The 16459-nt window shown below is 40.7% G+C and overlaps 1 protein-coding gene across 1 annotated transcript in view; it reads right to left on the bottom strand.

Annotated features, from left to right (window-relative positions):
* Positions 1-16459, bottom strand: part of LOC126413339 (probable E3 ubiquitin-protein ligase HERC1) — a 722413-nt gene that overhangs the window by 690123 nt on the left and 15831 nt on the right. Inside the window, exons 2-3 of the mRNA XM_050083249.1 lie at positions 11142-11313; positions 10887-11063 (exon numbers count right to left, since the gene is read on the bottom strand). Coding sequence (XP_049939206.1) covers positions 10887-11063; positions 11142-11313 — 349 coding nt within the window. The remainder of the gene's footprint in view (positions 1-10886; positions 11064-11141; positions 11314-16459) is intronic.

Here is a 16459-nt window from a genome sequence, read left to right as displayed (position 1 = left end):
CAACATTCTTCTAGTTTTTTATTTAACAAACTGTAAAAAAGTTCCTGGTGAAGTATTTTCACATCATAAATTGTGTTGTCACAGTCCAGAAATAGGCAACAGAAGAACATTTAAACTAGGAAAAGAGAACTTCCGCAAAAGTTAGGTAATGTTCCAAGCTGTTACATATGTCTTATGTGCCAACCAAGTGGTTTCCTTCTCTTTTTTTTTTATTTTTATTTTTTAGCTGGCCGCTGTGGCCGAGCGGTTCTAGGCGCTTCAGTCCAGAACCGCACAGCTGCTACAGTCGCAGGTTTGAATCCTGCCTCGGGCATGGATGTGTGTGATGTCCTTAGGTTAGTTAGGTTTAAATAGTTCTAAGTCTAGGGGACTGATGACCTCAGATGTTAAGTCCCATAGTGCTCAGAGCCATTTGAATCATATTTTTTCAACTTCCTTGTTAATTATATTGGAGTCTATTTTACATTTTCTTACCATACAACTAATCCTGAGTGAAAGGCTTGCTGCAGTCTGATATGAATCAAAAGTGAAACAACCTACTGCTGTACTACAATGGATTAGGTGTACCTGATTTAAGCCACATTTCAGTGTGTGATCTTTGTGGTTGTGTGTCCAGCAACTCAGTTCTCTACAATTTTAAGCAAGTAGCCAGTTTCATCTGTAGTATCTTTAATAATTACATCACATATTGGAAAATTGGAAATTTGTGGTAAGGTCTTATGGGACCAAACTGCTGAGGTCATCAGTCCCTAAGCTTACACACTACTTAATCTAACTTAAACTAAATTATTCCAAGGATGACACACACATGCCTATGCCTGAGGTATAACTCGAACCTCCGACAGGGGGAACCGGGCAGACCGTGACAAGACGCCTCAGACAGCTCAGCTATCCCATGAGGCATCACATATTCAAATGGTAAATGCTGTTATGTAGATTCTACCCACTTGTTTGCTTGTGTTATTCATTTTGATGGTACAGTAATTACTTATTTTTCTAAATTAAACATGTAAGAGTGACAATGTTACACTGCTAATAAATTAGTCAAACTTTACACATACATATTGTTTACTGAATATAAAATTTGGCAATGTAGAGCTACTAAATTATACAATGAAATTCATTTGGAAACCTCACTGAATATTTTGGAAATGACATCTGGAAGTCATGGAACTCACTGGGTGCCTTTTCAAAACTTATCAAAATATTGTAAGAATTCAATGGCTTTCAACAATGACTAGTTATCAACAATTAAGTTAAGATATAAGGAGCAATTAATCAAACTGTTTCTGTTCAAAGGGGCAGGATTCAACAGCCGTCAATTATCTCACACACATTCACACTGCCAATATGAAAGCATTCGAGTCCTTGGTGAATTTTGTTTTATGGGTATCAAGTCTTTTTCTGTGCCTAAAATTTCATTTCCTAATGCTGGAGACATCATCGGACATCGTAAAGATTCAGATAGAAGTTCCAAACTTACAAAGCTCAACTACTTATACGTATCCCTGCAATAATCGCTTTGTGATGTCATCAGACTCCTGGCTAAGATCACAGAGATGCACCAACATGTGTTATGGAGCTTTTAGTGGGGAAGAGTGCTAAATAAAGCCAACACTTTCCCACTGTAAGCTCCATAACACACATCAGTGTAATTCCACAACCTCAGGCAGTGGTCTGATGATGGAACCACTGGACAGATATGCGTAAACAGTACGCAAAGCCAATGATATTACCAAACTACATATCTGGCAGCAATAGTCTAGCTGCAACACAGTCAGAGTGGTGCAATCCATGTCCCCAGATTTATGACTAAGATACTTCAGCATGAAATTTGCTTTGAGTCGACGGTTAGTTTCCAGGTAGACCTCCAGGTTGGGATGGATCATCATGCTGCAACAAAAATACATGCTCCCTCTTTTGACAGCAGAAATGTTTATAAAGCTAATTCAGACTCTAACCTAGCCATTTTTCAAACCAAAATGTAGTTTCCAAAATCACAATATGCTCATATTCTGGTATTTATAGAACACCCCCTACCAAAAAAATAAAAAATCACAAACTAGTCAGTGTGAAATGTAACACCTGATTTTTGAAAAGAGTCAGTCTGTGCTATGGGACTGATGACCATAGATGTTAAGTCCCATAGTGCTCAGAGCCATTTGAACCATCAGTCTGTGCTGTGTCAAAACGCACGGGGTACGTTCGCCCTTACTGGTGCTGAGCGTCCTGCATGATAAATCAATGATAACATCTGGTGGTCACAATAATATACGTGTATGATGTGGTAAAACCAAAATCAAATTGTGTTCTAGATGATATGAGAGCATTTATCACATGCAAGCAGGCGCAACTGCAGCGATATACCATATCGCCCCCGCTGCGTCCAGAGATGCCGCCTGAGCGACGCGCAGCAGCTGCCCGCTATTGCGAAGAATCAACAGCATCGATGATTATTACATTAATTGTTAAAAGTTGGTGTGCCGCTGCGTGTTTGTTCATTTTACATGGTTCCTATTGTACAACAAAATGGGTTGGTTAGTTTCCCGGATAGATCTCTCACCGACCAAGTGGTGGTAGTGGTGTATATCAGGTCTGATCTTATAGCGTTTCACTGCATGGTGTAGTGAGGCTACTCAGTTGACACCTAAGTCATGGGAGATTGCACGGAATTTTGTCGATTATAGTTGTGGGAACAGTTTCGTTCATAAAATTTGCTGGGGGCGAGTCCCACGTGAGCCTGATTTAATTGAGAGATTGATTTGTTAGACGCTGAGTTTTGTGGAATCGGTGTGACCGATATCCCGTTTGCATTGTATGTTGAGTGGTCGCGATGTGCCCAGAGGTAATTGGGTTGCTTGTCGTTTTTATTGTGGTGGTTTGGGTATTGTGCGTGTGTGTATCGAGAAGGGAAAGCCTCGAACACGTGTTGGTAGTTGTATTTTCAAAACCACTAACTTGCAACAGACAGCGAATTGGCTCATAGAACGACGAACTGATTCACTATACGGTCATGGTGTGCACGTACCACTGAGTAGACAAGCGATAGTAAATTGAAGGAACCATTTAACGAGCTACACGTAGCTAAACCAAAACTTGATTCATCAAGGTGACAAGTGGCCGATTTAAATGTTAGGGAACTTAGCGGGTTGCATGTGGTCAACGCCTGAAGAGGTCAAGATTTGCTTTTAAATTGTAATTTAGGTTAGTTGAAAAGCGGCGGTGACATTTAGGATTTTTGTTTGATTTTTTTTATTACTTGTTTCTGTATTGTGGGGACTGCTAATATATTTGCTGGCACTCGTTCACTGGTGATAACCAACATGTATTGAGATAACTAGAAAGAAAATAAATCCAATTTTATTGGGGTTAAAGGAAACTTCCCAATCTATTCAATTGGTATCTAGTGTGAATATATCTATATCATTTTCGGAAGTATAAAAGAGTGTAATTTAGAGACATTTATACAGTGGAGTCGATATCACGTATAATGTGGTGTTTTTAAATGTGTTTGGTAAAAGACTCTTGAACGAATGAAATTATAAATAAGTTACTGAAAGTAGATCTTCTCAATATTAAAGAAAAGATTTCAATTAAGGGAAAAAGTTTTCTAAATTATGAATAAGTTTAATTGAAGTAATTGGATTATTTACGGAAAGGCCAAAGATTTTGCTACTAACAAAGATTCGTTATTCTGTGACGCATGCGAAGTCTCACTTACATATTATCGCTGCGTCAAATTGGAAAAACATTTAAGGGATACTTAAAAATGTTTTAATTCCTAACAGTAGTGATGCAAGTGTCCATAAACAGAATAATCATTTCAAGACGGTAGACAGATTGGTATTTTGGTACAAGTAATAAAATAGTTCCGAGTTTATGTCAGAGAGTAAGTACTGCGTTGTGAAAAGCTTGTTGCGAAAGATAACAATTGCTAGTTGGATGTCGCATTTATCATCACGCAAGATAATCAGATACTGAAATTAAAGTAATTTGTTGCTCTGATGAGATCAGTATCATATACAACGATAGTGGTTCATTAAATAGGCCTATTTATTCACTACTGCTTAACTTCAGTAATCATTGGCGTGTGAATATTGTTAAGTGATTATTCGCAGTTCTGTCGTGGCTTGGTACGATTTTGGTGTCATGTCTAGGCAGGGTGTTGTTCCCATTATTTGGCAGACAGGCTGTTTGCATGGTCCGCAGTTGAGGTGGCTGCAATATTAATTGTACTAAGGCTGATTTCGTGTCCAATTGGTTCATTGCCAGTGTGATTGCGGTGCGAGCTAGATTCTTGTCGTCATCAGAGGCTCCTCTCCACCTGGAATCTTCTGCAATTAGATAGTGTTCTGCAGTCTTAACATCTAGTTAAAAATAAGAAACTGTACCTAATTAAAGGTGTGGTGGTCGACTGGTGGCCTAAGTACTTTGCGCAACAGGATACTCTGCAGTAACGGCATAGAGACGTTGGTACAGTACGATCGCTTGTCGTTGTCAATCAATCTTGGGTACTGCCAGTCTCGGACCAGTACAAGTCAACTAGAATCATTCACTACGCTAACATCTTCACATTATTCTCACAAGTAAAAAGTCAGCTTACCATTCTTAAGATACTAAAAACTCTGTGAAAGTCCCGTCCAGCTAGTAAACAAGCAACAGCTAAGTTAAAGTTTGGGCTCAGATATCAAACAGATAATACCTACATAACATATTTGCTAGAGTCCATGTTTGTAACACTTTATAAAAAACTAGCCACCAATATTGTTCACTCAGGTATAGGTTTGAGTCAACATGTTAACTTTGATAAATTGTGTGATTTCGTATGAACCTCTTTTTAACATGTCCACTGTTCCTATGCCACGCAGTTGCTGTGTTCTGTTAATATTATGTTCAGAAAGGACTGTAATTTCATGGTGTATTTATAATGTTAATGCCTTATCCATGTATGGTAAAGTGGTGGTGCCTACTTACGTAAAACATCTGATGTTTATAGTAACAGTAAATGTGGAAAATGCCATTCTATTTGAAAATCTGTGTAGTGCACATCATCAGTATCATTCCTAGAAATTAATTTACAGAAGTTCTATGAGACTTTCATCATGTAGTCTCCAAGGGTTTAATGGACAATGTAGGTAAGCACCATCGCAAGTGGAAAGCCACACCACAGAATCACCATTTGCCACCTGCTAAAATGTTACAATAACTACTGATGTGTTGATAATCATATCAACTAGGGGACTCCAGTGCCATAGGGGCCACTGGAATGGCCTTCACCTTGGATTTTTCCTCTTTTTACTTAATATCTTTTGAATGTTTTAAGTCCAGTGAGTATTTATCTGGTTTAAAATCAGATGTGGAGCAAGACAGCAGTCCTGTGAGCTGCAGCTTGTGACTTCTGTGTATTCTCATGTTGACCCAACATCCAATCTGAACCTGACGGAACACAGCTGGAGAATTATCAGGCGTCTGCTCGACACTCACAAACAACCAGCCCATAATTTAAAGGTACTGTGTGACCTGTGCTTTGACATCTAGTGCCAAATGCCTACATAAACCTACTAAGAACTTGTTGAATCCATGCCATACAGAATTAGAGCTATATTCTGTGCCAAAGGTGAACCAACATATTGTCAGCAGGTATTCATAATGTTTTGACAAATCAGTGTACATTGTGTATTTTTGAACACATCCAAGTTCCACAACAAAGTTCTTACAATATCATCATTTTATGTTTCTTAGAAACTTCCGGCAACATGCACAGTGCATGTAGTATCAGTGAGCATGCTGTTCGCGTGTGGAATAGGGAAGGTGGACGATCTATTTGAGTTTAACCGAGGACAGACTGTGATGGCCCAGAGGCTCAGTATGAGCATTTCGGAAACTGCACGACTTCTCAGGTGTTTGAGGAGTGTTTTGGTGAGTGTGTTCAATATGTTGTGAAACCACATCCAGGCACTATGGGATTGGGCAGCTAACACTCATCACAGATGTCGGACGTCCTAGGTTGGACAGACTGGTAAAACAGTGAACTTTAGTGGAACTATCATCAGACTTTAATGATGGGCAGAGTACTAGTACATCTGAGTACACAGTGCACCCAACACTGCTCCACAGCCAACGACCCATGCATGTGCCAATGTTAACAGTAAGGCATCGGTAACTATGACTGAAATCGGCAAGTATTCATCGGCACTGGAGATGTTAGCACAGTGGCAGAGCACTGTATGGACTGATGAATCCCAATACGTTCTTCATCATGTTGATGGGGGAGGTGGGGAGGGGGCAGTGCGAATTTTTTGTCTTCCAAGGGAGCACCTTCTTCACACTTGTATTTCTGATGGAGACAAGCTAGTGGCGGCTCCACTACGCTCTGGGAACATTCATGTGGGCATCCATGGGTCCAGAGGAGCTTGTGAAAAGCACTGTGACAGCCAAGGAGTGTCACACACTGGTTGCAGACCATATACACCCCTTCATGATGATCACGTTTCCCGACAGCAGTGGCATTTCTCAACAAAATAGTGCACTCTGTCATGAGGCCAGAAGTGTGATGGTGTGGTTTGAGGGAAACAGTTGTGAGTTCCAATTGATGTTCTGGCCTCCAACTCACCACATCTGGTCCCAATCAAACACACCTGGGATGTGATTAAACGTGGTGTCAGAGCTCATCACCTCCCTCCCTGGAATTTACAGGAATTAAGTGAAATCTATGTGCAGATATGGTGACAACTCCCTCCAGCAACCTACGAAGGCCTCATTGCTTCCATGCCATGATGCATCGCCACTGTTATCTGCGCCAACGGGGAACACATCGGCTAAGAGGTAGGTGGTCACAATGTTCTGACTGATCAGTGTATGTTATTAGTGCAATGTTTCCACTTACCATTGACCTGTTTCATGAAGTCAGTATTTTATAAACATTTTCAGTAACTCAGATCTTGCAGCTTTCAAATATTGAAGAGAAAACCTTTTTAAATGTTTAATACAAAGGATGCTATTTATTTGTTTCTGGCTTTGACAATCTTCACAAGCCACCTATTACAGAGAACAACATTTGTTATGAGTGGGTGTGTTGTATGTAGATAATAAAGTTACTAATGATAAAATGGTTCATATGGTAACCACTTACATGTTTGCATTTAGGATATGTTTGGTGTGGATACTCATCACACTCAAATGTACCTGCTATCTGCATTAAAAGATGCCACAGTTGTAATTACACTTTGCAGTATTATGTTAATGTATGTGCATAACTTTTTTTTTTTTTCTAAATTGTGGTACCTTCATTATCCAGCATGATACGATACACATGACAATGATATTTTATATACAATGGAGAATTTGCTTTCACTGGATTACACTGTGTGTCACACTGGATCATTTAGCATAGGTGTTGTCCTAATTTTGACAGATTTTATTATAAGGTCAAATATACGATCTCTGATGTATTCAGTTTACTGTGTGATTGTATTAGAATCACTGACTATATTCAGTGTGACACATAGTGTTCCACTGCATCACAGTTGTAGAATTAATGTTCATTTCTTTTTGAGCACTATTTAAAAAGAAACAAATTGTTTCACTCACACTTCAAGGGAGCCGACATTCAATAATATTGTTGTGCTGTTATAATTATTATTGTATAGTTTTTAGTCTCGTATTTGGTGAGTGATTAAGACAGGATGGAGTGGAATTCATACTCTGATTGAGGAGCTATTTAAGATTTCTATGAATCGTTTGTAGTTGTATATTTGGTGATTATTTCAAAGAATGCCTTTCATATGCTGATTAAACTGCTATGGAAAATTTACATGAATTCCTTGCTCTGCAATGCTGTTTGTTCATTCAGCATTTGTTCTGAGCGCTTAATCATGTGAATGTAGATTTGCATTTCTTCTAAAATGTCTATTAACTGGTCTTTCACAAATGAAAGCAGCCATGTTATTATATCAACAATACTGTACTCATCACACAGTCTTTTATATTGATATGACTACCAACCAACTGCCCAAAAGGATGAATGGCCACCACCAAACTGTGGCCAAGAGCCAAGTAAACCAGCCTGTGGCACAACCTGCAACTGAACATAACATGCTCAATTTTCACGAGACCATCTGGCCCTCTTCCACCCCCCCCCCCCCCCCCCCCGCCAATCAGCTTTTCTTAACTACGCAGATGTGAGCTATCCTTACAACACATTCGCCACTCCCAAAATTATTCCAGTCTCAACCTACAGTAACCCACTGTTCCCACACACACCACCAAACAGTTTCCACCCTCTGTCCTATGACCTCCTCCCAATTCACATTCCCTCACCCTCATCGTGTCCCACTGTCTGCCAACACACCCACTGATCTTTCCCCTTCTCTGCTCCTCACCTTTCCCGACCACTGTCTCCTCCTCCCCCCCCCCCCCACCTCCTCCCTCCCCCAAAGCCTGGCAGGTTTGTCTTCCTGTCATCTATTACCTGCACACTCTACCAGACAGTACTCTTTTCTCACCCATCTCATACCCTTCTATCCCTACCCCTTCCCTCACCCACTCAGGATTGCTGCTTTCGTTTAATACAAGAGATGCATTCTGTCTGCAGTGGCCAGAGACAGTGGTCACGTGTGCATGAGGTGAACCTGCTTGTGTGAATGTGTGTGTGTATTCCGTTTTCTGAGGAAGGCTTTGGCCAAAAGCTCAATGTGTAACAAACAGTCTTTTCATTATGCCTGCGTCTGCAGCTCAATGTATCATCTTGTGCGCGTGAGGTGAACCTGGTTGTGTGAATGTCTGTATGTTTCCTTTTCCGAGGAAGGCTTTGGCCAAAAGCTCAATGTGGAACAGTCTATTCATTGTGTCTGTCTGCAACTTGATGTGTCATCTTTATGATGAGAAGCAATGTATACTTTTCAGAATATATAAAGATTGATGTGCAAAGCATACAACTTCCAACATCACACATTAGTGAAAACCCTTTACAAGAACCTAAGAAAATTCTGGTTTCAAACAAAGTTGCTACATGGGTCAAAGGGCTCTATTCAGTCATTTATTGACCAGTCTAGTATGGCAATAGGAGACAGCAAAAGGAAGCTGGAAGTTTTTAAGTCAGCATTTAAAAAAAATCATTCATGCAAGATGAATGTAGAGACATATCATTGGTTGACCATAACAAAGATATTCATACAGAGAATGCTGAAACAGGCATCCCTGCCACTTAAAAGCACTTGAAAGAGTTGAAATCAAATAAGTTGCCAGGTGTGGATGGAATCACAATTCAGTTTTACGAGTACTCTACGGCATCGGCCACTTACTTAGCAAAGTATATTTATTGCAAATCTCTTGCCTAGAGAAAAGTTCTAAGTGAGTGGAAAAAGCACAGGTGACGCCCATATATTAGAATGGTAAAACAATCCACCCACAAAATTACAAACCAATATGCTTAACAGTGGTTTGCTGTAGAATTCTTGTGCAAATACTAAGTTCAAATATAATAAATTTCCTTGACACAGGAGAACACATATGCAACACTTGTCATTCTTGAGTATTGCTTGAGCCATTCTTGAGTATTGCTTGAGAAATTGGGATCCCCTCAAGGTCAGGTTGATGGAAACCATTGCAGCAATTCAGAGGCAGGCTGCTAGATTTGTTACCAGCATTTTTGATCAGCACAAGTGCTTTGGAAATGCTCTGTGAACTCAAATGGGAATCCCTGGAGGGAAGACGAGAGTCTTTTCACAAAACACTATCAAGAAAGTTTAATGAACCAGCTTTCGCAACTGACTACAGAGCAATTCTACTACCACCAGTGTATGTCTTGCATAAGGACCAAAAAGACACGATACAAGAAATTAGGGCTCTTACAGAACATACAGGCACTTGTTCCCTCACTCCATTTGTAAGTGAAACAGGAAAAGCTACCCCCTATAATGTTGAATGTTCAGGCTTGCAGGCTTTGTATGTAGACGTAGAATAAGCCAGGAATAAGCCAATGGCAAACATTCAAAATTATCTTTAGATATCTAAAAGATACCAAGAACAGGAAGGTACTTTTTTCTAAAGCTGACAACATCCACACCATATGTCACTGTGGTGAAAACTGAGTTAGACATTCAAAGGACAAACTTGACAATTGTATAATCTGAAGGAGCTGCTTTATTCCAGAGTAGTCAGAAACAGTAAACAGGAGCCCAGTCCACGACAGAGGCAGAATATATGGCCCTGATCTCAGTATGTCAGGAGGCTCAATGGTTTCCAAGATTACACAGAGAAACATCTACAAACCACAAGAAGGATTCCATCAAACTAATCACAAGGCAGAATTAACTTTTCTAAGACTAGTGACTGCAGAAGTTGCACCACACACACACACACACACACACACACACACACACACACACACACACACACAAAAAAAAAAAAAAAAAAAAAAAAAAAAAAAGCACCATTTTATGAGAGAAGAAACAGAGTCAGCCCAAATCACAGCAGAGCAAATACATACAAGTATAATGTTGGCACACACAATGACAAAACTACTGGCAAACCACCTCATCGTCTGCTACGACAATGTTACGGATAGTGAATAAAATTTTGTAGTTGTTTACATGCACGATTGTAATGAGACTGTGTAAATTTAGAATTCACACTCCAATTGTTAAAGCATCTTTTGCATTACAATAACATAACTGTAAAGACACTGAATGTTATTATGCTGTTATATCTTGAACCAAACTTTTATATTACAATAATTGTAGTAATGTATGTGGAATAAATGTGTTTCTTCCAGGCCAATACTACCTGTAGATTACTCTGTCAGTTCTGTTTTGCATTAAAGGTTCTAATGAGTGCCTTAAAAAGCATAAGCCAAAATTAGTGAATAGTAAATAGTAAATACTAACAGGTTTCATCTGACCCAGATGCCGGAAGAGTACAGTCCCGCAAAAAATTTACGACATCTTGTAGGCTCTGGCAGCCGAGGGACGTTATGTGGCTTTCATTGGCTAGGGAGAGAGGAGGAAGATTCCTCACGACAGATATTGCAGTCGTCAAAACTTCGTTGCACAAATTTGGAGCTCCTGTAAAGATAAAATAATGGTGATGTTTTGTTTCATTTTAATGAATTAAATATTAAAAAGCAATTGTTATTTAAATACCTGTAGTAGAAGGAAAAGTCCACGTTTGACGCAATAGTGCAAATAACAAACTAAGACCAGTTCTAACACCCATCTCTATTAAAGCTTGTGAGGCTGTACACGGTTTTTCTGTAGAACAGTCATTTATTTCCTTCCGGCTTTTAGGATCCCGACTGTGTGGTAAGCACTTCACCTGCAATGTCCATTTGTAAAAATTTAGAACTTCATATTGTTACATGCACTATGTTTCTGACCTTCTGAAAAGATATACAGACACAACTTGATAACACATGTAACTACACGTGACCGAAAATCTAACATAATTATGTGCATAATTCAGATACTTTAAAATAATAGTGATCTTAAAATTATCTGTAAGATTTCTTGTTGATGAAATCTTCACCCAACCAGTATTGTCTGGGATGATTTAGTAAAACCAAAGGAAACTTAAATCATTAAGCCCTGTCACTGATTTAACTAAACTCCTCTAAAATGGATGTTCACTGGCTAAATTATTGTGTTAACTCAATTCTATTCATATTTCCCTAACCTAAATAGTCTAGATAGTGAGGTGAAAAACAACATCATGTGTGAAGACACCTTTCAGAAATTCAAACTGGGACTGACTATCTTATTCTGCATACATAACCTTCCCCAACAATTCAGGAAAGGAGTTACAGCTAAGCAGCAAAGACAATCAATAATGAGTTTTCAGGTATTCGTTCAAGTTATTGTTTCAATTTTGTGTGCAATCATCTTCAGATGCTGCAAGTTGTATTGTTATGTGTACTTGCTGCCTGGACTCTAACCAGGCAGTGAGTACACGTAACAGTAAGCTAGCAGCACATGGAGAAGACGAGTGGTTCAGTCATCAAAATATAATGCACAAAATGGAGACAACAAATTGGATGTATCCAACGATGCTCACTATCGATCAATGATACACAGGAAACCTGAGAGATAGCAAAGGTGAGCAACAATAATTGGGGAATAATAACGGTCATTCTAAAACAAACACAAAAGCTGCATCCCTCATACAACTGTTAACAAGAAAAAAGTTTCAGGTTGATTAAAAGATTAACAAAATGGAAAGTTGTGTATGGAACAATGAAGAGTCTAGGGTGGACTAACAACAATACAGAGCACTTATAGGTAAGAGATAACTCAGTCTTTGGTTCATGATTTTGAATTAACATAATACATGCAGTAATGTAACATTATTTAATGAATAAATAAATAAAACTGTTTCTCTAAGGCTAATATTCTTTGTGACAACAGTAGAATAATACATCAAAACACAACATACATAACTTCATGGAAAGGACAGACTGCTACTCACCACACAGAGTAGGAGTTGAGTCGTAGACAGGTATAATAAAAAAGAACGTTAGCAATATTCAGCTTTAAGATAAAGTTATTCTCCAGAAGTAGAAAAAAAAACCCACACACACACATTCACGCAAGTGTGACGCACACACACATGGGCCTGCTATCTCTGGGCACTAAGGCTCACCTGTGGCTGCATCTGCCGTGAGCAGCAATCTGTCTGGGATGGGCAGTGGGAATACAGAAGAGTTGTGGGACAGTGAGAGGAAGGGATAGCAGGATAGATGTGAGAGATGATACTAGTGCTGCTTGTGAGAGCATGAAAGGATGTGTCGGTGATAGGACAGGCCTGCTTGGGAAAGCACTGGAAGGATGAATCAAAGACTGAGTAATTTCTTACAACGGAAAATTTGTCTTTTCCTGGAATCTGCTTAGATTTTTTTAATCATGGTTATGTAGTATACTAGGAAAACTATTTACAAAAATTCTTATTTATTTATATTTGCTACAAGATGGCTGAGTAACAGTCAACAATCATGATCGATTTTCGCTAGAAATTATATTCATTCTCACATCACATTTATTTCATCGAACTTTTACCAGTTCAGTTGCCTGAGACTGTAGTCATGAGTGTGTGATTTGCATTTGTGCATGCGTGTGAGGCAACAGTAGTACTTGGTTTTGGAAAGCTCACTGAAATGTAATCACTGGAAAATTTATCTTTCTTGTTCTCTTGTATCCTAGATATATGGGCATATGAAACTGGTTTTATTTGGGGAATGTTGAGTACTCTATTTTGTAGAAACTCACACATGCTAATCATCACTTACACTTTGGAGGAGGAGGAGGAGGAGGAGGAGGAGGAGACGGGCGAGGAGGAGGAGGAGGAGGAGGAGGAGGAGGAGGAGCAGGAGGAAGATCATGAGGTCATTAGAGATGAAGCACAAGGTGGGATTAGAGAATGATGGAGAAAGAAATCGGCCATGCCCTTTGTCAAAGTAACCATCCCAGCATTTGGCTGAAGTGATCTAGGGAAATCACAGAAAACCTAAATCAGGTTGGTCGGACGCGGGTTTGAACCATCGTCGTCCCGAAAGTGAGTTGAGTGTGCTAACCACTGTGACACCTCAGTCTGAAAGTTCACTTTTGTGTGCAAAAAACAAAAATACATACATATCCATTATATTTCAAAAATAAAACTCAAACAAGGAGGTATGAATAACACCTTAAGATCATTAATCACATTTCTTGCTGTTCAAATTTGTTGTGGATCTGTAATGTTTTAGAGCTCCCTTGGTTAAGTAAATGTCATGAAGGGGATCTTTTTGGAAGAGCTGAACGTCTTCTGGTCACAAGTTGAGACAAAAATATAATGTCACAGACACATTGCAAATTGATGCAGCATGAAACTCGAGAATATTTTATTGCACTGATATCCTGCAAAACCCCACATCTGCATATCAAAAATTTTATTTTCTTCTACTGATTGATTCTGTTAATTGAGACAAACTGAAGGAAATGACTTGTGAGTAGATTAGAAGCAAAACAGGTAATATACACATACAGTCAGAAATGCATTCCATGGGGTATACATTCACCTGAAGGTGAAGATGAAAGATTTTGATGGTGTATGATGCAATTATTGAAAGTACACATGAGAATACACCAGGCAAGCAAGAATGTTCTGTCTGTTCTAGTGTTTTATTTCCACGCTCAAGAGGGAAGCGGTGAGGGGTCCGATAATGTGGTCACCAATAAACTCCACTAACACACTGAGGCTGAACCAAAGGTGATGATTCACTGCCATTGTACCCTGGTAATTCTCTGCAGCCTACAGGTGTTGTGGACGCTTGTGATACCATCCCTTGTTCAGGTAGCTTCATCTGTAATTAGGATGGATGACAAAAAACCCAAGACTGTGGTGGTCTGGACACAGAACCAGTGATACGCCCATCACCATAACACAAAACATAAAAACACATCACTTCTAGAATAAGTATATTTTCTGATCACAAGCACCAGGTTTATCAATGAGTACAATGTTTCGGGTACTACGTAGGAGAGACAGTTATTAACTGTTCAAGAATGAAGTGAACTGCAGGAGGAGCAAGAGCAGAATGAGGGCAAGCACTGGTCAGTGATTGCCTATGTCAACAGGTATGGCAGGTGGCACATGAATGCGCCTGCACGATCATTGTGCATTACTCCTCGGCTGCCATGTCTCCTCCTAATGGCTGCTGTTGGAGACATTGGCCAGTGCTCGACAGCTAGGTGGTAGTTTGGCGGGTTACCACTGTCCTTTGTTTATTGGGGAGTGACAAACTGTGTCTCAGTGCAGCAACACCAATCTGGATGAACATCCTGGCACTATACTGAACCAGGCCAACGTCAGCGGGGGTGCTGGGTGGCCTCTCTGTCTTCACCAGCTCCTGGTTGGAGTGGACAGGCATCTACAGTCCAGAAGTCCCCACCCAGCAGTGCGGTCAGTGTCGCTGCATCTTCACCGCATGGAGAAAACGCCACTCCATGTACATATTGAGTCCTAGCATGGAAGGGAAGCGAGGTGATGAAGTGCAGCAGTGGTACCACAGCCTAGTCATCTGCTGGCATCCGGTCCATCGCAGGCAGCCTACAAACAGGATAATGAGAGCAGAGCCATGGGTATCAAACAAGGTGACAAGCTCAAAGGTAGGAACAGCCCAGGGGCAGGAGGCAAGGAAGCACAGCATGCGACGGGACAGAAATGCAGGTCGGCAGTGATGTTGCAGCTGGCAAACACCTGAGATCCCAGAGGAGGGGCAACTGGCTCCCCTGCCGCAAGTGCAGCTGATTTTGATGGCACATCACTGTCCGGTCCCCCATGTCCTGAGTGAACACATAGTGGGCCTGCTGCCACCAGATGACTGCTTGAATCCAACCTCTCCTGGCGGCCGAAAGCCCACGCTCATATGCGGGTGCCCGGCTAGAAACAGGGAGATGGTGCCTTGGACAGTCACACTGGCAATGGAAGCATGAGGTGGAAAAACATGCAAGGCTGACAGCCATGACAGAGTTCTGCCGGACTCTTTTCCCTTATCAGAGTTGACCTGTATGAACTAAAAAAAAGAATAAGGGCCTCATACAGACAAGTGTCGGCTGCATTTTTCCACATCTGTGTCTTTAACATGTATACGAACTTTTCAGCCTCATTGTTTGACTGGAGATGGAAAAGCAGTGACAGAAGGTAGTGAATGCCATTACAGAGGCAGAACTTCCTGAAAACTGGAACAGAATTGCCGTACATATTCTGACACCAACGTTGGAGGAAAACCTTCAGTGGTGAAGGTTTTATCAAGGGCATGCGACTGTAGCTTCCGCACTATGCACCAACAGTTAACCACAAATGGAAAGTCTGAGTACACATTGATGACAATAAGGCAGGTAGTATCAAAGAAAGGTCACACAAAGTCAATGTGAGCCCACTGCCACAGGTGGAGGGGGGGGGGGGGGGGGGGGGAGTGGGGAAGGGGGGGGGAGTGGCAGCCAGGAAATGAATGTATGGTGGAGCGTCATCTCCTGTTGTTCTGACCGAGAACAGCTGTGTACAAGATGCTCCGCCTCCCAATCTATGCTTGGTCAGTACACTGGAGCCAGGTGAGCAGTTTAGAGCACAATACTCCCCAGTAACCTTTGTGCACGAGCTGTACTATCATTTGGTGCAAAGGTTCTTCATTTGGTGCAAAGGTTCTCCCAGGACCACCAGAGAGATCGCTTGTCAATAGTGACTAGTGAGGAGGATAATGCAATCCTCCAGGATGAGCTGCTGGTGCAGGTGAAAATAATGGCGCAACAAGTTGGAGTCCTGACTGGGAATGCAGTCGGGTTAGCCTTGTTGGATGTATCACTGCACCTGTTATAAGATGGTGTCTTCCATCATCACTGCAGGCACAGATGTCACCATGATAAGGAACACATCCACCACTGTTGAGCCACTTCATCCAAATGGAAACACCAGATCTTGTCTTGATCGAACT

This window comes from Schistocerca serialis, chromosome 7 (genome assembly GCF_023864345.2).
Source record: "Schistocerca serialis cubense isolate TAMUIC-IGC-003099 chromosome 7, iqSchSeri2.2, whole genome shotgun sequence".
In the NCBI taxonomy this organism is placed as follows: Eukaryota; Metazoa; Arthropoda; class Insecta; order Orthoptera; family Acrididae; genus Schistocerca; species Schistocerca serialis.
The sequence above is the reverse complement of the archived record's forward strand: the minus strand, read 5'-3'. Positions and strand labels throughout refer to the sequence as shown.